At 42.7% G+C, this 19704-nt stretch overlaps 1 protein-coding gene across 6 annotated transcripts in view; it reads left to right on the top strand.

Moving 5' to 3' along the window:
* Window positions 1–19704, top strand: part of CAMKK1 (calcium/calmodulin dependent protein kinase kinase 1) — a 311605-nt gene that overhangs the window by 95533 nt on the left and 196368 nt on the right. For 5 of the 6 annotated variants that reach the window (XM_077482348.1, XM_077482343.1, XM_077482344.1 and 2 more), the window contains exon 2: window positions 10927–11428. In XM_077482348.1, coding sequence (XP_077338474.1) covers window positions 11033–11428 — 396 coding nt within the window. In that variant the 5' untranslated portion in view covers window positions 10927–11032. Of the gene's footprint in view, window positions 1–7151; window positions 7251–10926; window positions 11429–19704 lie in introns of those variants that run through there. The other variant, XM_077482347.1, reaches the window with a different exon arrangement.

Below are 19704 nucleotides of genomic sequence, written 5' to 3'. Positions count from 1 at the left end.
AGGCTCCAGTTTATCTGCTTATTTTGGAAAGAAACTGGCTTTTCAGTTTCCTCATTGTTTACTAAAATCCGTTTTGGGATCTGGAGCCCGGGGATTTCGTAGCGATCCAGGTGGGATGAAATCCCCAGTCCTGGGTCCGGGTTTTAAGATCCACCAGCATACTGACTGGTCAGGTGTGTGCTGGGCTATTTGTAGATACCTGACCATGGTTTTGGGCTCCACCCTCCTGAGGAGTCCAGGCAAGCAAGGGAGAAGTGTGCATGTCTGCACAGGTTTGTCTGTCAGAGCAGACAGAGTCCAAGCCTGTGGGATGGAAAAGGAAGCTGGAAAAGAATGTTGAGGTACTGGGTGTACACGAACTCTGTTATAGAGCCATTAGGGGTGAAGCATAAGTCTGAGCAGCAGTGCTGCTAAAGAGAGGTAACTGGTAAGCTCTGGTAAACTCTACCCTTAAAGTGGTTGTATACTCTTTTTTTTTTTTTTTTTTTTTTTTTTTTTTTTTTTTTTTTACTTTAACCTACAGGAAAGCCTATAATAAGGCTTACCTGTAGGTAAAAAAAATATCTTAAAAATAAAAACCGTACAGGTTTAGGAGATATTCCCCTCGGTATGCGCCGCTGACTGCAGCGGCGCATGCGCACAAGGGGATTCTCGGCTGAAAATCCGGCAGTGGCCAACCGGCCGGAAAGAAATCTCCTGTGCGCATGCGTGGGAGTGACGATATCGCGGCTTCGGCCACTCACAGCGCCGGAGCCGCGATACCCGGAAGAAACGCAGAGGGAGCATGTCAGCTCCCTCGGCGTGGATCGGGCCAGATGCCGGGGCCTCGTTCTAAGGTACGGTGCATACTAGCTCATTATGCCTTTTGCTTTGCAGGTGGTAGAAAACAAAACAAAACATTAGCGGGTTTACTACCGCTTTAAGCTAAAACAACCCCCGATGTTACAATGTATAGACATGATCCAGCCATAATTATGCATATCTTGTGAGCCAAAGTTTAGGCATTTGTTAAAAGCATATGTAAATTCCAGTGGAAAATTGGAACATATTTCAGCTTATAAGTCTTTAGATGTGATGTCTGCATTCATTTTCATATTAGAGGCCAACATTTACAAGAAGTGCAGAAAATACATGTTGATCTTGACAGAAACGCAGTGGACTTGTCACTGCTTGTGAGTACTAGGGGTGTTGAAAATAGTAGAATTGAATTGCTATGCAACATTGAACGATTCTGCATCGATACAGAGAATGACTATATTGCGATCCTACAAATGACGACATACCGGCACACCCCGCCTCTCTTTGGACAGCCCTGCAAGTATACTCTAAAGTTAAAATCACTGCCAGGCCCTTTTGATGGATCCTTCCTACATGGACAGTGTCATTGTAAACTGATGCCTCTAAATACTTTATTAGCTCCGTTCTTTTATGGCTGGTTAGCTGACCCCAGCAGGCCGCTCTCATTCAATCGCAAGCTACAGCCTGAAGTAGAGTGGGAGGAGGAGAGCGGGGATCACATGACCGGCCATTAAAGAACAGAGCTAATAAGGTATTTAGAAGTATAAAAGGGGGAGTTGAAATGGTGCTGTTCTGGGGTGCCGTATCCCATGCCCCTGTATAACTTTCAAGAAATCCTAAATGTAATATATCTCAGAATTAAGACCAAAAATAGAAACAAAAGCAAAACCAAGGACAAGATATTTAGTGCGTACCAAATATGTGCAAATGTGACCTGTGTGTTAGTACAGCAATCTAGTATGCTTCTGTTTTCCCCTTAGAGTTCAATGTAAATCAGGTTAATCACAGTGTAAAGCGAGAGAACACTAACCTTGCTTGAGACAACTTCTGGTGTGGAGGAAGGCCGGTGGGAGGCAGTTATTGTTCAAAGGGGGAGTCCCCCTCCATAAGAACATTGGGGAGATTGCCTTCAGGGGCTTCCTCTTTTCTTTGTCTCTTAGCTGCAGGCTCAGTTTTGACCAATGTCACTTGTCTTTTCCTGCGCTGCATAACCCTCTGTAAATGAGAGACCGCGTTATCGTTCATCAAATGTAATATTCTGTTCGATAATTATGTTGGGGTGGTGCTTCTCAAAAAAGTCATGGCACTCATTCCATTTTTCAATAATGGATTTTATGGTATCACTGCTAACCTCCTCCCTGTCTTCCTCAGTGGAATGCTCCTCAATAAGCACCTTCTGCTGCTCACTGTGGAGTTCAGAAAGTTATTCTGTGGTTAGCTTCTCCTTATGTTCACCAAGTGCCTCTGTCTGCACCATCGATATCCAGATCCATACCATTGCCCATGGACACAATCTCCTCCACTACCTCTGGATCAGACCTTTCAAAGACACATTCTGGCTAGTTTCCCCCAGGAGTTTAAGGCTCGATGAATGAGATCTTCCCAGGCTTTGCCAATGAGGTTAATGCAGTGGAGAACATTGAAATGTTTCTTCCAGAATTCGTTCAGATTCAAGGACGTCTCTTCACACACCTCGTGCAGCCATTCCATGAACAATTGCCTTGTGACCCAAGATTTCCCATTGTCCCTTCACATGACAGGCAGCTTGGCCTTGTTCACATTCTGTTCCCTGAATGCTCGAGGGGTCTGGGAATGGTACACCAGTAGAGGCTAAATCTTCAGATCGATGCTTGCATTCGCACACTGCTAAAGGGTCAATCTGTCCTTCATGGGCTTGTTCCTTTTTCTCCTGCATGATATAGGTTCTATTTTGACATTTTTTTTTCCAGAAGAGCCTTTTTTCCAAATAGATAGGTTCTTTCCAGCTTAAGCAGCACTCAAAAAAACAAAACGACAAAACAAATACATAAATAAAGTTACAAAAAATGCATATGAGCAACCAGCACTCTAAAAATATAAAAATTGTGACAGTCCAGGTGTTGAGTATTTTCTCATGAGACAGTTCATATCATTGCAGAAATGTTCCTCCGTTGCCACAGCTTGTGATTCCACGCCCTATATGAATTGCACTCCCCGGGTGCAACTAAATTTCAGTAAAGATCAAATCAACACATATGGCGTCCTGATCCTGAACATTCCAGAATGAACACACCCGCAATCCTCTTATTCCACTCAAGCATAAGGAAAGGAATCCTCAGTGTGAAACTGCTAACTTTTATTGTCCCAAAAACACCCGACCCTTAAACTATTGCACTTACACAAAGATATATTTAAAACCGCATTCAGGTAAATTATACATTGCTGGTGAAAGCAGTTCCGATAATCACACCACCTCAGAAAGAAAAGATCATTCGTGGTGGTTCCCGGGAGAGACTTGGAACAAATCCCCAGTGCAGCAAGCCGTGTGAGCTCCCCTATACTTTTGAAAACTTGTTGAGTGACGTATCCTTCTGTCTTCATAAATTCCAGAAATTCTTTCTTGTAGGCTTCTGCACTGGCCTTGTAAGAACTGGAAGCCTCACCATGTCTTGTCACACTGTGGATGCCACTTCTCTTGTGGAATTTTTCAAACCACTCTCTACTGGCTTTAATTTCTTCACGTGCTGCATTTGTAGAGGGTTGTTTTTGAAGTTAATCACTCTGCAATTTCTTGGCTTTTTCACAGATCATAGCTTCACTTGCACTATCACTATCACCTGCCAGCTGTTTCTCATTCAACCACACCAACAAAAGTTTTTTCCACCTTTTCCAGCACTTGCATCCTCTGCTTGGTTAACATCAATACTCCTTTTGCCACATCAGCTCCTTTGATGGCAGCTTTCTTCTGCAAAATAGTCGAGATTGTCGACTTTGCCATATTGTACTCCGAGGCCAGATCAGTCACACAAGTACAACGTCCTGCTTTTCTATAATTTTCTTCTTCAGCTCAATAGTTATTTTCTTCACAACCTTATTCTTACAATTCCTCCTCTGAACAGTCTTTTACCGCTTTTCACTTTCTTTTTACCACCATGCCTGCACCAGAACACACACAGGTAGACAAAAACACCTCAAGCTTTAAGGTCGACAGGAAGTGGGACTATCGGAGAGATCCAAGTATTGGATTTTCCAAGAAGCCAAGTTTAGTCCCAGCCCACCAGCCTTTGACATTAGGTTGGTGGACTGATCCTTTAACTGCATATTAGCTGTGTTATCCATTGCCTTTTTAATCTGTATAGCTGTTACGCAGTTCTTGTAAATGTACAAATCTGTATACTTCTACCAAGCATGAAAATTAGCATTTTTTAGACTTGTATTTTACCTTGTAAACCAGATTATGACGTTGTGATGTAGAAGAGTAACAAATGGAGAAAGCCTAGAATCTAGTATGTCATGCTCCATTCTTGTTTGTTTTCTGTCTGCAAGGTTGCAGATTGTGACATTAAATTCATGTCTTTCAATTAATCATTCTGTAGCATTTAAGCTTTCCTGTCCTGATGTATTGTCTGTAGAGATGTAGAAGGAGGGCTTATGCACTGCAAAACAAAAGGCTGAGCAGCACTAATAACCAGTGTGGGACTGGTAATGTTTAATAATGCATGCTTAGAAGCCCATGGGATTCCTATGTTCATGCAGATATTGCTTTTGAAATCCATGAGATAATTCTGTACAGTGTTTCAGCAGTGTTTGATGCTTTCTTAGGGGGTATTGGTGTGTCTGGTTGCCCAGGCTAGAAGACGTAGTTGAGGGGCAAAATATGAGTATGCCTTGTTCTGAAGCAATATAGTTTAATAGTTCCTAGGGCAAAGGTAATATCAATGTGTATCTGTGATCTGTTAAAATGTATTATGCTAATATGTTAATCCATTTATTCGTGCTTGTAGTTTCACATTCCTGTTACATTCTGATTACGGTAAATATTATTCCCTTTAGGTTGTCTTAATTAATTGTAATGTATGCATTAACCTGTAAGAGATTTATTTCATAGGCTCTCTAGACCTCTAATTGATTGTAAACGTTCATGATTTATGAAAGACAGTTGGGGGTGATTTTTAAAAGTAATTGTAAAGATAAAGTTCAAGACTGGAACAGATGTATGGTTTATTTGTGTACATCACATACTGAGACTTTCTAACATTTTGCACCCATACAAATTTATTAGGGCAGAGTACAGTTAGCCAGAGTAACCCATCAAGTTCACATTTTTGTGTACAGACCCTGAGCACATCCTCGGCCTTCACTGAATGGAGCTGTAATTCAGGTGCCACCCAGGTGAGCTTAGACTAACAGCGCCCGGGCTTCCTGTCTGGCATTGTCTCTCCCTGTGCTCATCTGTGTGGATTCTGAAGGATTGCTCAATTTATCTATAAGTGGCAACACAACTGCTTATTTAAATGTTCCCTCTTCTTCTGTGCTATGTGTACACAATCATGTTACACACTCCTGATGTGCATACCTAACCATCATACCTGTGTTCAGAGTGCAGTGGTCAGGAATGATTAACATAGAGTATAGGGGTCAGGCGTATGTGATGTGTATAGCCCAGGGTCAGTTGTGTATAGCATACAGGGGTCAGGAGTTTGTAACATACTGTACTGGGTGCAGGGGTCAGGAATGTGTCTTTTATTGTGTACAATTAGTGCAGGAGTGTGTAACATACAGTGTGCAGAGGTCAGAAGTGTATAACCTACAAGGTGATAAGGTCAATAGTGTGTAAAATACAAGATGCAGGGGTCGGAAGTGTATATATCATACAGAGTGCAGGATCGCAAGGATGTAATATACAGTATGCAGGGGTCACAAGTGTGTAACATACAATGTGCAGGGGTCAGAAGTTTGCCAAGTAATATTTTCAGGAGTGTTTAATGTACAGAGGGCAGGGGCCAGGAGTTTTTAATGTACAGTTTACAGAGGTCAGAAGTATGAATTGTACAGTGGTCAGGAGTGTATAACATATAGTGGGCAAGCAGAGGTCAGGAGTACATATACCTTAATGCACAGCACTCCATATAATTCATTCAACCCCTTTATTCATAGAACAGCAATACCCCTAAAGCATTTTGACAAAAAACACACAAACCTGTGTACAGTACATAAACACACACGTACATTCATACATACATACATACACATGTAGATTCACACAGCCTCTTCAAACACCATGCATTCCTACTTAGGTAAATGTGTCTTTAAACATCACCATGTGCAGGTTAGGTTTACAGTACAGTACAGCACAGCATGGTGGAGTTTGGGAAGTGGAGCAGATCAGGTCCAGAGAAGCTGAGCAGTTAGTCATCACTCCATTCTCTACACCAGTGTTTCTCAACTCCAGTCCGCAAGGCGCCCCAACAAGTCATGTTTTCAGGCTCACCATTATTTTGCACAGGTGATTTGTTCAGTTTCACTGCCTTAGTAAATACCACAGCCATTTTATCTGAGGGAAAACCTGAAAACATGACCTGTTGGGGCGCCTTGAGGACTGTAGTTGGGAAACCCTGCTCTACACTGTTTATGCAGTACTGGGGTGAGCTGTGGAGACTGCTTAGGGATACAATGATTGAGGATGGTAGCCTCTCTTATATGATAAGGTTACGATCATTTAGATGTGTTGAATGCATTTTACACTTGTTTGTCATTCCCATGCAATGTGAATTTTGCTGCAATTTTCTAAATCCGTACACCAAAGATGTGGTCATTGGCAGTAGTCTGGTTCAAATTACAGTGTATCAGATAAATTACAGTTGCAGCAAACCATGAGAAAGTCTGGCCAGTTGAACTAGTTCCTGCCTAAGAGCGGACACCACAAGGGGTTTGCTACTCTGTTTAATAGCCCAGTAATCAGATCAAGCCTCACATAAGGCTTTCACTTCGTTTCCAGGAATTGCTGTTAAGCTATTGTTTTATGAGGAAAATTATTTTAAAAATATTGGACGCATAAAGCATATAAATTGCCTGGTTTTCAGCCATTCTGTTGTATACTGTGTTTGTTTGTTTTTTCTCTGGCACAGCATTTGTAAGAAAGTTACTTGCATTTTTTATTACAATTGTTTAAATGTGGGGAAGAGCTCAGAGGTGAGATTAGGTGGGACTTATGAGTTCAATTAATGCAATCTACTTTGAAAAAGTGCTGACAGGCTACTTCTTATGACAGAAGAGAATGTGTAAGTCTCTTCTGATATAAAGGCTTCTACCTTCCTGTCAGCACTTTTTTGCTGCAAGAGACTACGCTTGTGCTGAGATTAAGTAACTCCTGTGTATGGCCATTTAGGAGGCCGAAGACTGAGAGAAGATGGCATAGTGGGCAGCAGAGGATGATGATAACATTGCAGCGCTAGAGAGGATTGCTTTCTTAGGTAAGTCTGCCACATTCTGTGCATATTTACACATTAAAAAACCACCTGGGGGCCCACCGTTTTGAAATTGGACTTTTTTTTTTTTTTACTTCCGCTCCTGTATGACCGTCTAAACCAGGGATGCCCAACCTTTTAAAGAGCGAGGGCCACTTAAGCGACTTGGTAACTGGTTGTTGGCCACAATGAGTGGAGCGGGTGGATGACAGGTCTGTGTCCACTCTACATATGCAAAGCAGACATGGACACAGCCCGCTCTACTCTTGAGCCTTCCATTCCAATCCACCCAGATGAAAGGGGATAGGTCCCCTTCTGTTATTTTAATGGATCAAATTGGAGGTAGGCGGGTGTAAAGGGTCCATTTACATCTGCTACTCCATAGAGGGTCCGATTAGGTCAGACTGATTAGTATGAAAGCGGTCTTTGGCCCCTTTCACACAATATGCTGCAGTTTACCCCCACCGTGGGTGCAGCACAGTGCACCTGTGGCTTTCCTGCTGGTTAGCTTCACTTTCCTATAGACTTCTATTATATCTTGCAGGTGTGGTGCACTTTCAGAAAGCGCACCGAACCCGCAGGTAATAACAGAAGTCTATGGCTCAGTGCAGGTAACCCACAGATGCACTGTGCAGCACTTGTGGATCAGTTTGAAAGCCGCCCAGTAACCACTGCAGAATAGACATCCATATATGCAATGTGATTTTAGTAATAAACTGACCTTTATTTCCATTCAGGAAGCATTGGCTTATGCAGCTCTGCTATGCAGCCGGCTCTACTATGCAGCTGCTCTGGGATGGAGGGTCGACAACCCACAATCTAGCCCACCCTATTTTGAAGCCTATTAGAGCCTCTTGCTCTAATCAGGTACTTCAAAATAAACCACCCTCGCTATAGGAATCCATGCGGTCTGAAAGGGGCCGGGCGCATAGATGGGGGGGGGGGGCGGCTCTCACAGTACACGGGCTGCCACTGGGGTAAGAGTAGCATTTAGAATTTCCATTTTATCATAGTCCAACCCTGATAAAGGGGGCCTTCTGGACCACCAAAATGCAATGATCTTTTTGATCAAATGCAACCATATGAATATTCTGGTATGGCTCTCTTATAATCAACTACTTTTCTATGGCTTTGTATGAAGCAGATGCATTGATTGGCAGTTGCTTGAGAAACCAGTCCATGCAATTGACATAAAGTGATTAGTTGACTTTTTGGATCCGCTTTAAAGTGTAAGACATGGCGCAAGAATAAATGCATAGTTCATTAGAAAAGTCTCTGGTACATGCATTTAAAAACTGTTTTCTAAAATCAGATGGCATGATCCCACTATTCTGCTTCCCATTTTAAAGATATACAGTGGGGAAAATAATTTTGATCCCCTGAAGATATTGGAAGTTTTCCCACTTACAAAGAAATGAAGGGTCTATCATTTTTATCATAGGTGTATTGTAAATGATAGAGACAGTGTTTACTCAGTTCAGTGAGTAAAATAAGTATTTGATCCCAAGCAAAACATGACTTTGTACTTGGTGGAGAAACCCTTGTTGGCAAGCACAGAGGTAAGATGTTTCTTGTGTCCTTAAAGTGGTTGTAAAGGCAGAAGTTTTTTTTTATCATAATGCATTAAGATAAAAAGCCTTCTGTGTGCAACAGCCCCCCTAATACTAACCTAAGGGCCATCTAGATCCAGCAATGTTGCAGGAGTGTCTCGGCTGCCCGGGACTCCCCTCCTCATTGGCTGAGACAGCAGCATGGTGCGATTGGCTCCAGCTGCTGTCAATCAAAGGCAATTAACCAATTAGGAGAGAAAGGGGCCGGGTTGTGGCTCCGTGTCTGAATGGCTTGGCTCGGGTGCCTCCATAGCAGTGTGTTAGCTGGGGGCTCTTGGTAGGAGTGAGGGGCCAGAAGCACCTAGGAGGGACCCAAGAAGAGGAGGATCTGGGCTGCTCTGCAAAATTGCTGCACAGAGCAGGTAAGTATAACGTGTTTGTTATTTTTAACAAAAAAAATCGAGACTTACCGTAAGTATCGCTTTAAGGTTTCTTGGCCTTTGCTTGGTAACTCGAACTTTCAGCTCCCTCCATAAATTTTCTATAGGATTAGGCTCCGGAGACTGGCTAGGCCACTCCATGACATTAATGTGCTTCTTCTTGAGCCATGTCTTTGTTGCCTTGGTGGTATGTTTTGGGTAATTGTCATGCTGGAAGAACCATCCACGACACATCTTCAGTGTTTTGGCTGAGGGATGAAAGTTCTCATCCAAGATTGTACAATAGATGGCCCCATCCATTGGCCCCTCAAAGTTGGCCTGTACCTTTTTAGCGGAGACACTGCCCCAAAGCATTATGTTTCAACCTTCATTCTTGACTGTAGGGATGGTATTCTTAAGGTCATAATCAACATTTTTCTTTCTCCAAACAAGGCAAGTTGAGGTAATGCCAAAAAACTCAATTTTGGTCTCATCTGACCACAGCACTTTCTCCCTAACCTTCTCTGAATCTTTTAGATGTTCATTGACAAACTTCAGGACCTTACGGGCACTGCAGGATTTCAATCCATGGTGGCATATTGTGTTACCAGTGGTTTGTTTGGTGACTGTGGTTGGACTGCCTTGAGATCATTCACAAATGCCTCCTGTGTAGTTCTGGGTTGATCCGTCACTTTTCTCATGATCATCCTTACCCCATGAGGTGAAATCTTGCATGGAGCTCCAGACCGAGGGTGATTTAATAGTTATTTTGTATTTCTTCCATTTGCGAATAATCCCTCCATTGACGCCTTCTCACCAAGCTTCTTGCTGACAGCCTTGTAGCTTTTTCCAGCCTTGTGCAGGTCTACAATCTTGTCCCTGATGTCCTTTGACAGCTCTTTGGTGTTACCCATGACAGTGAGGTTTGAATGGAAGAAAGAGTTTCTGTGGACAGGTGTCCCTTATACACATAATGAGTTGTGATTAGGAGCACCTTATTAAATTACCAGGACTAATCTGTACCACATGAGGGCTAACTGTAACCAGGCCGAGGGAGCCAGAATTATTGTTGGTTGGTTGAGGATCAAATACTTATTTAATTCGCTAACCTACAACTCAATTTTTAACATTTGTATCGTGTTTTTTTTTTTCTGGATTTTTGGTTGACCTTCTGTCTCTATCATTTTTATAATACACCAGTGATAAAAATTATTGACCCTTCATTTCTTTGCAAGTGGGCAAACTAACAAAATCTGCAGGGGATCAAAATTATCTTCCCCACTGTAGCCTAGAAAAATGGATGAGAGGGGAGAAGATGTAGTTTGCATACAAATCAGGAGGAATGACACAGGGGGGTATTATGTTGCCAGGCAGTTTCTGAGTGGGTGAAAATGACTGAGGATCAACCCCCTCCAGTGCATACTCTTAGCCATGGTGGCACCAAAAGAGGAATAATCTTTGGCATTTTACCAATCCGTTTATTTGACTTTCACGATAATTCCTTCAGTGACTTAAACGTTCATTAATAATACTGCAACTGATAGCGTCTTGTGCTCTGTGCAGTCCTTGCAATAAAAAGTCAATTTGTAATATACATTTACAACCGTTTTCATGTTTACTGGTTTTTAATAGTATGATACAAGTTTATGTATATATTTCTGAGAATAGTAATCCAGTTTTTTTTTTTCTCTTCTGTGTCTGCATTTTTTTCAGAGACTGTTTAGACGAAAAGCCTTAAGAACAACTATCTGCTGTAGTTGATTTGGAAATTGTCTTGTGTACCCTAGAGACTGTGCTGGAATTTTCCCACACTGACACAATGGATTGTGATTCTGGCCCAAATAAAGACACTCAAGCAGAGCTTGCTGAGAGAGTTGCTGCCATTGAAGTGGATGAAGAAACGGAGGCATTGACTGTGCTGGATTCAGAAGACATATATAGGCTGAAAAATAATGGAATGAGCTCTGAAACCAGTGAGGATGTATTTTTATCATCACAGGACCAGAGGGACTTGAGCTGTTTCCAAAGAGCTACATCTCGGCCTACACTTTCAAACAGAAAGTTCTCCCTTCAGGAAAGGCCTACAGGTGGCTGCCTTCCCTCTCAAAACCAGGCATACGGCCCTTACGCAACAGGTCCTGCCTCCCACATATCGCCAAGAATTGTCCGAAGGCCAACAATTGAGTCAAATCGGGTTTCTATTTCTGACTCTGATGTAAGTACTAACTTTTGTCTAGATTAGACAAATCTAGACAAAACAAACGGTAGATTGCTACAGGGGAAATATTTGCTCACCGCACTTTTATTTTAGCTTTCATTTTTTAGTAATGCACAAGAAACGCTGTTCTTAATTGCATTTTTTCGGTAGTAACATTTGTCTAATAATTGACTACCACAGGGAAAGTATTTTATACATTTGCCGTTTATTTTAGCATCATTTCTTAGTACTAATGCATAAGCAACACTGTATTTAGAATTGCATCTTTCAGTTAATGTGATTTCATCAGTATATGCAATACATTGATTATTTATTTCTAAGCCCCTGTACACACGGTCGGAGATTTCCACAACCAAATCCGTTGGATTTTGCCCGTCGGATTTTGTCCGTCGGATCTTGTCCGAAACTGTTGCATACACATGGTCGGACTAAGTTGTCGAAAAATCCGATCTTACAGAACGTGATGACGTAATTTCGTTACGATGGGACTAGATTCAGGCTAGTAGCCAATAGCTTTGATGTAGGAATTTGATCTGAGCATGCGTGGCACTTGGTCCGATCAAAATTCTCTACACATGATCGGATTAGGTCCGACCGGCCCAGTTGGTCAGGAAATATTTCCAACATGTTGGAAAATTGGGTCCGATGGAGATTCGGACGGAATCAGTCCGATGCATACCACACACAGTCGGATTATCTGACGACACGGTCCGATAAGATGCATTCCGATGGATTCTCTGACCGTGTGTACGCGGCATAAGACTTCATGCACACTATAGCGCTTGGTAGTTTCCAAAATACAGCCCATGTTAGTGGATTTATTTACAGTGACCTGTGTGCTGCAGTACATTCTGCATACAGTGTCAGAGCTGCACTTTAAGGAGATCGCCTAAACAAAACTGACATTAGTTAGTACAGTGAAAGGGGATTATTGTGTAACATTGTAGAATTAATGTCTAATGGTCATTTCATAGCAGATGGTTTCTTTGGAAAGTGCAATAGTTCATTTTTAATGTTGACATTGTTGGCTTGAAATAATTTAATTATTAAAAGTTATGACCACAATGTACAGAAAGACTGTAAACGTAAAAAATGTAGGAACACATGTTGGTATATGCATATAAAATGTTAAGCACCTGAAAAAACAGCGCTTTATAAACCATTGACTTTTCACTAGGGTTTTATATTGGTCATCAATGACTCAAACACGTTTTACTTTGCACAATTACACATATCCATTCCGGTCCATTGTAGTAAACCGCACCACAGTGCACACGTCAGTACATTGCAGAGCCATTTAATCAACACATCTGATGTTCATGCATTGCCACGTACTACAAAGCACAGTAAGATGCTACAATGGATCAGAAAAATGCTGCATGTTTCTTCATTTGAATGGACTGCTCCAGTGCAGGGCATGTTAACCTCCCTGGCGGTATGATTCAGTCTGGAATTAGGTGCTGAAAGCGGTACAATTATTTTGCATGGAAATCTGGCTTTTATTTTGTAGTCCTGTAATTCTTAGGAATAACGCTCTGAAATCTCTTCAAACCAGAGTCTAGCGGACATCCCGGGTATGATAAAGTTTATAATATAATAAAGAATAATAAAAATTATTCAATAACGTAATCAAATCCAAAAAAGGAAAAGGGACATGTTTTGGTTGCTATGGACAATCTCCAAATTCCAGGCAGAAAAAACAGTATTTATAATATAAAAGTGCATGCAGGGCATTGCACAGACCACTAGGGACAAAGGGTGTGTGTATTTTTTAATACAGCACTGTAATCTGTAAGATTACAGTGCTGTGTGTGTTTTGTATGTTTTTACTTTTTTGAATTTGCCGCCGTTCTCCGCTCCCGTGCGTCGTAACGTCGCAGGGAACGGAGCTCGGCAGCATTCGGCACTGTGAATCGAGCGGAGGACAGCTCGATCACACAGCGCGGAGGACATCGCTGGATCCAGGGGACAAGGTGAGTAACTCTCCCTGTGTCCTCCCCTGCATCGAGCGATGCGATCCCGAGTCTGGCTCGGGGTTACCGCTCCTGTAATTAAAATCCCAACCCGAGCCAGACTCGGGATTACCGCTAGGAAGGTTAATGCACCAGAATGGCAAAGTGTAAATGGGCCCTAAACCATGTTCTGAACATGGGCTAATGTGTATATCTAGTCTATCTTCTTTTTTTTTTTTCTCCTTTCGTACAGTCATGGCCAAAAAAATTGGCACCACTGCATTTCTGACGGATAATGCACCACTTCGCCCGGAAACTTGTTGCAATTACAAATGTTTAGGCATTCTCATGTTTATTTCTTTTGTTTGAATTGGTATGACACAAAAAAATTGAGACACAAAGCCAAATCTGACACTTGCCACGCAAAACTCCAAAAATGGACAGGACAAAAATATTGGGCCCCTCCAATGTTATATTTGGTAGTGCACCCCTGAAATCAATTGCTTCCTGTAACCATCAGTGAGTTTCTTACACCTTTTCTACTGGAATTTTGGACCACTCTTCTTTCGCCAACTGCTCCAGGTCTCTCAGATTGGAAGGGTTCCTTTTCTCAACTGCTGTTTTGAGATCTCTCCACAGATGCTGTATGGGATTTAGATCTGGACTCATTGCTGGCCAGTTAAGTAAGCCCCAGTGTCTCTTACACACATTTTCCAAAAATCATTTTCTGTATGTAACCAAGAGAGGCTTAGTTATATGAAAAGCAGATTTCCAGAACATATGTTGGCTGGGCAGTTTTTCAAACAGACTCTAGCCCCTGTCTACCAATAGATGGGGGCTGGAGTCAGTGTGAAAGACTGCCCAGCCAACACATGCTCTGTAATTCTGATTTTCATATACATCAACATCACTTTGATAATGGGAGTGGGTGTAAAATTGTACAATAATTGAATTGTCTCATCTGGACTTTTATTTTTTGCTCAACCAGTGGGTTGAATGGGAAAAAAGAGCAGATTCTCCCATCCACACAGCAGCACTGATCTTTTGGGAAAACCAACAGGCTGGTAGTACACAAGTCAATACAACCATCTAAGCCCATACACGTAATGAAATTTGTCCCGTCCCTGCTGAACCAGTTAAATTTCGATCCAGGCTTTACTCTTTCAGATCAAAGTACAAATTGGTTAGGGGAGTGGCGGACTGGTAGTTAAAGTGGTTGTAACCCTAAAAAAAAAAATGCTCCTGTCCCTTTTAAGGCATGAGATATAGCACAGTGCTTTGCTATGTAATTTGTTCCTTTCTATGTTATAGAATATCTGGTTGATCTTGCCTGTTCCTGTGTTCCCCTGTTTAAACTGACTACATTTATCATGGCTGATGCATGATAGCGTGATCTGGTTGCGTACCTCCATCATCCAGCTTTTTCTCTCTTCTCAGTATCTCTGCATGCCCCCTCTCCCCCTCCCTCTCTCCTTTCCATAGACTGTGTGTGAAGCCGATCTCCTCCCCTCCCCTCTCCTTTTGCCTTCAATGAGTAATATTATTCCCTGGCAGCTGCTCCTCCCCATCCTCTACAATGAGAATGAGAATAAAATAAAACCAGTTCTCACAAGGTCAGAGTGAGAGAGGTATAATAGCCCCTCTAAAAGAGAGGGAAAACACTGCGCTCCCTATATAAGTGACAAAAAATTGTGATATAACACAACAGCAGCTAACATACAAACAAACTAAGTCAAAATAACGAATGATAACAAACAATGTAGCGCTATAATGTCACATTTACATTTTTTTTTTTTTTTTCAAATAACGTTTTATTAACTGCCAGTGGTTGCATAGGAATATAAACAGTACAAAAGTACAATGGAAGGCAAACATCTGTAGAGCTGTGCAAGAGTAAGAATAGATATGCGATATGCAGCGTCAAGTCACAGGCATGTGCAGTAGAATCCAGTAGTTTGGACGGCGGAGTGCTGGGGGGCAGAGGACACCAAAAGTCAGCCGCCCACCCCACAACCTCCACGGCCCAGTATGAGCTGCCTTGCGGCCTATGCAAAACACGAAATGCATAGCAGATGAGATCCGCTATAGAAACAGGAGAGGTGAAAAGGGAAAAGACAGAGAAGATAAAGAAAAGAAAGTGCCAGAGATCCAGGTCGCCATACCTTAACCAATTCGCCCTTAGTCTTCCCGCAGCCGCCATCTCTCCCAGACTTGGTCAAATTCCTCCAGCCTGTCCCTCACTCTGGCAGTCATTTTCTCCATAAGTTCCATGTCCTTTATTCTGGAGTAGAGGGCCTCCATAGATGGCAACGGGCTGCTGTAAGAATATGCCGTAGGAGCTTCCGGGATAGCTTAGCCATCCGCGGTTGGGACAGGCCAAATAGAAAGAACTTGGGTACAAACGGGACAGACACCTCAAATACCCGGACAAGGAGCTGTTGGATTGATTTCCAGAATGGGGCTATCAAAGGGCAAGTCCAGTATATATGGAACAAGGTACCCCTGTCCTGCAGACAGCGCCAGCATCGATCAGAGGTGGAGGGATACATTTTGTGGAGCACAGCTGGGGTCTGGTACCAGTGGTAGAGAGTTTTATAAAAGTTTTCCTTGTAAAGGGTACATAGGGAGGACTTGGCCGCCTGTCTCCATACCCCCTTCCAAGCTTCCAGTGGAAGTTCCTCACCCAACTCCTTTTCCCATTGCAGCATATACTTGTGCTTGCCCTTTGCGTGAAAGTGGTGCGAGTTGAGGATGCGGTAGAGGTCTGATATCATTCCCCTGCGATTCTGTCCCTCGAGTATAATCAGTTCGAAGGGAGTGGGCGGGGAGAATTGGAGTCTCGGTGCTATGGTTTGTGCAAAATGTCTGATCTGTAGGTAACTGTAGAACGTCTGCCGGGGGAGGTCGTGTTTAGTCTGCAGCTCCAAGAAAGACAGCAGTTTTCTCGATCTGGGGTCTACTAGATGTCCCAGGTGGAATAAACCCCCGGGACGCCCAGGGCCAAGACATCTGGTGGGTTAGGCTGTCCGGGAGTTTAGGGTTACAAAGAAACGAGGTTAGCAAGGATGCTTCCGAGTGGAGCCTGCGTTCCCGGGAGAGTTTCCTCCAGAGCTGGTTAAGCTGAGCCATCGGCCCCAGTAAGCGGTTCGTATCAATCTGTGTTTCCACGCTCCAGGGCAGGCTGTTTGGGTGCACCGGAGCTAGCCATAGCTTCTCTATCTCTGACCACTTGTACGACCGCTGCGTGAACCGTGAGACTATAGCCCGTAATTGCGCCGCTTGATAGTACCTAACCAGGTCGGGGAACGCCAGGCCCCCATCCGAGCGCAAGGCAGTCATAACGGAGGCAGGAACCCGATGTTTTTTATAGTTCCACAGGAACTTCAGCAAGTCCTTCTGGAGCATACGGAGGTGTGCGTAGGGGATCGGGAGCGTCTGGAACAAGTAAAGGAGTTTGGGGAGAATTACCATTTTAATAGACGTGAACCGCCCCAAGAGCGATATTTGGTGTGCCTTCCGCTTGTGGATAAGTGCCCTAATCTCCCTGTAAAGGGGGGGAAGTTGGCCTGGTACAGGGTATGGAAGGATGGGGTAATGAGAACCCCCAAATATTTAAGAGAGGAGTTCTCCCATCTGTAGGGAAACACAGAGCGTAGGTGAGTTTCCTCTGCCGCAGGTATATTGATCGGGAGGGCCACTGACTTGGAGGCATTAATTTTGTAACCCGAGATCTCCCCGTATCGCTGCAGTTCCGCACTCAAGTTGGGCAAGGACGTCCTAGGCTGGGTCAGGGTGAGGATGACATCGTCCGCGAATAAAGATATTTTAAATTCCCTATCCCGAACCAAAATTCCCCTGACATCCTGATTGCTTCTAATGGCCTCCGCCAGTGGCTCCACACATAGTGCAAACAGCAAAGGAGATAACGGGCAGCCCTGGCGGGTGCCATTGGCGATAGAGAAGATCGGAGACGTAGCATACGGGGTTTTAACTTGCGAGGTGGGGGTGGTGTAGAGGTGTTGTATTGCGTGCATGAAGGGACCCTGAAAGCCCATGTGGCGTAGAGTCGCCGTCATGAATGGCCAGCTCAGGCGGTCAAATGCCTTTTCTGCGTCTAGACTCAGGACCAGGGAGTTGAGAGCAGTCTTGTTAGCTATGTCGATAAGGTCAATGACTCTCCTGGTGTTATCGCCCGCCTGTCTGTGAGGTACCTGGTCCTTATGGATCAGAGCAGGAAGAATCGCATTGAGGCGGTTCGCTAGAATTTTTGTAAAAATTTTTAAATCTGAGTTCAATAGAGCAATAGGCCTATAGCTGGCACAGAGAGTCTACATTTTTTGACATTCTAGAGCTACATTGTTTGTTATCATTCATAATAGCCCCTCTCCCTGGAGTCCCTCTACTCAGGAGTGAGAGCAGACTAAACCATGTGACTGCATAGAAGAGCTCTTATCTAAAGGTACTTGGAGAAGATTTTGCACAAAAAAACAAACACTTCCATTACTATTGCCACATAAGAGAATAGAAATCAGCAGAGCTTCCCTTCAAATCTAGCACAACCTCACTTCCAGTGCACAGTATATTTGCCTTTAGTAAATCAACCTCAGTATGTCTTTTACATTTAAAATGTATCCTTTTTCAATTCTGATTATGTTGTTTTTGTTCAATATAAAATGCTATGCATTTATAGAGCCAGAGACCTTGCGTATCATAATGCAAATACATTATATTGGATGCTAGTCATGTTCTTAGCTGTAAAAACATGAACTCTTTCTAGGTTATGATCATAATGATTATAGTACAGTTTGCACTACATGTCCTGTGGTATAAATCTCTCAGCAACATTGCATAACGCATAGCCTATTTTGGTTTGCTAAGCTGTTATACAATGAGCAGATAAAGGGGCAATATAAAATTAATAATCTGTTTTGATTTAGAGAGATTTTAACTCTTGTTACAATGTAATAACAATTTATGATACAGTCAGGTTTAGTGGTTCCAGTGGCCTCTCTTCTCGCACTTATCTCCCCTGCACTGTTAATGGGGAAACCGGTATATTATACATACTGTAGAGTGAGGAGAAGCAAGAGGCTAGCATTAGGAAAGATGCAGACCTTGCCTCACGTAGCAGTTCTCAAAACTTTTTCTCAAAAAGCCTTGCTTGATTGTCACAGATTACACTTGAGTCTCACCTATTTTATGTATCCTCAGTGATATTTATGTGAGATTAACATGACCCTAATGGACATGATGGTTTAGATCAGGGATTGCCAAACTTTTCAGTACAGGGGTCACATCATGTATCTTACAAATATTCACGGGGGGAAAATATTTTTTTGTAGAGATGATTAAATAGATACTGTTTAAGAAATAACTTCATATCAAAATAGCCTCATCACATTAGGGCCCCCATATACCAGTGCAGTGTTTTTTTTTTATTTATTTTTTTTTTTTTGTACCAGGATGCCAGGGAGAACCAGGGAGAATTAACAAATTTTATTAACACCAAAAAAAAACACTTGACACGCCCTTACAAGTATCAAGTGTGTGTTTTTTCTGCCAAAACGCTGCTGCCAGGAGGAAAGGCATCTAGGAGAGATGGACAAACCTCCGATGTACATGAGGCCTACCTTCTATAATGTGTCCAGGCAAATTAAACCAGTTTGTAGCAATAATCATTCACCTTTTGCCTTTATTTTCCTGACTTTTTCTGAGCTGTCAAGGGCCTGGCCAGTTGAGATCTCTTTATCTACATAAAACCCCACCTTCTGTCACCCAGTTATTGGGCCTCTGTGTATGAGGTGCTACAAAGTTGTGTTTGCAACCATATGAAGGCGGCGCTTCCAAAAGCTTGCTCAGGGTTGCCTGGCAGAAGGTGTAAAGGATGTTCTCCACAGAATTTCTGAGAGACTTTGGGGGAGATTTACTAAAATTGGAGAGTGCAAAATCTGGTGCAGCTGTACATGGGAGCCAACTGGCTTCTAACTTCAGCTTGTTCAATTAAGCTTTGACAATAAAACCTGGAAGCTGATTGGTTTCTATGCAGAGCTGCACCAGACTTTACACTCTTTAGCTTTAGTAAATCTCCCCCTTAGTGATTCCCCCGTTTTACTTTTAATTGTGTATTTGCTGTTTGTGCACCCTTCTATCTTATAGAAACTGTAATTTTATAAATCATAGCACTAAAATTAGTGATTTAGAACATCTGCCAAAAGTGACAGATCATCAATGGTGGAGAAATTGTATATAAGCCGATAAGTTTCAAATCTATAATTTGATCTGAGATTTGAATGCTGGGACATTGATCCAAGAAATCTACTA

Source organism: Lithobates pipiens, unplaced genomic scaffold (assembly GCF_037356315.1).
Source record: "Lithobates pipiens isolate NorthernLeopardFrog02 unplaced genomic scaffold, aLitPip1_a1.2 Scaffold_16, whole genome shotgun sequence".
Classification (NCBI taxonomy): domain Eukaryota; kingdom Metazoa; phylum Chordata; class Amphibia; order Anura; family Ranidae; genus Lithobates; species Lithobates pipiens.
This window is presented reverse-complemented; position numbering and strand designations above follow the sequence as displayed.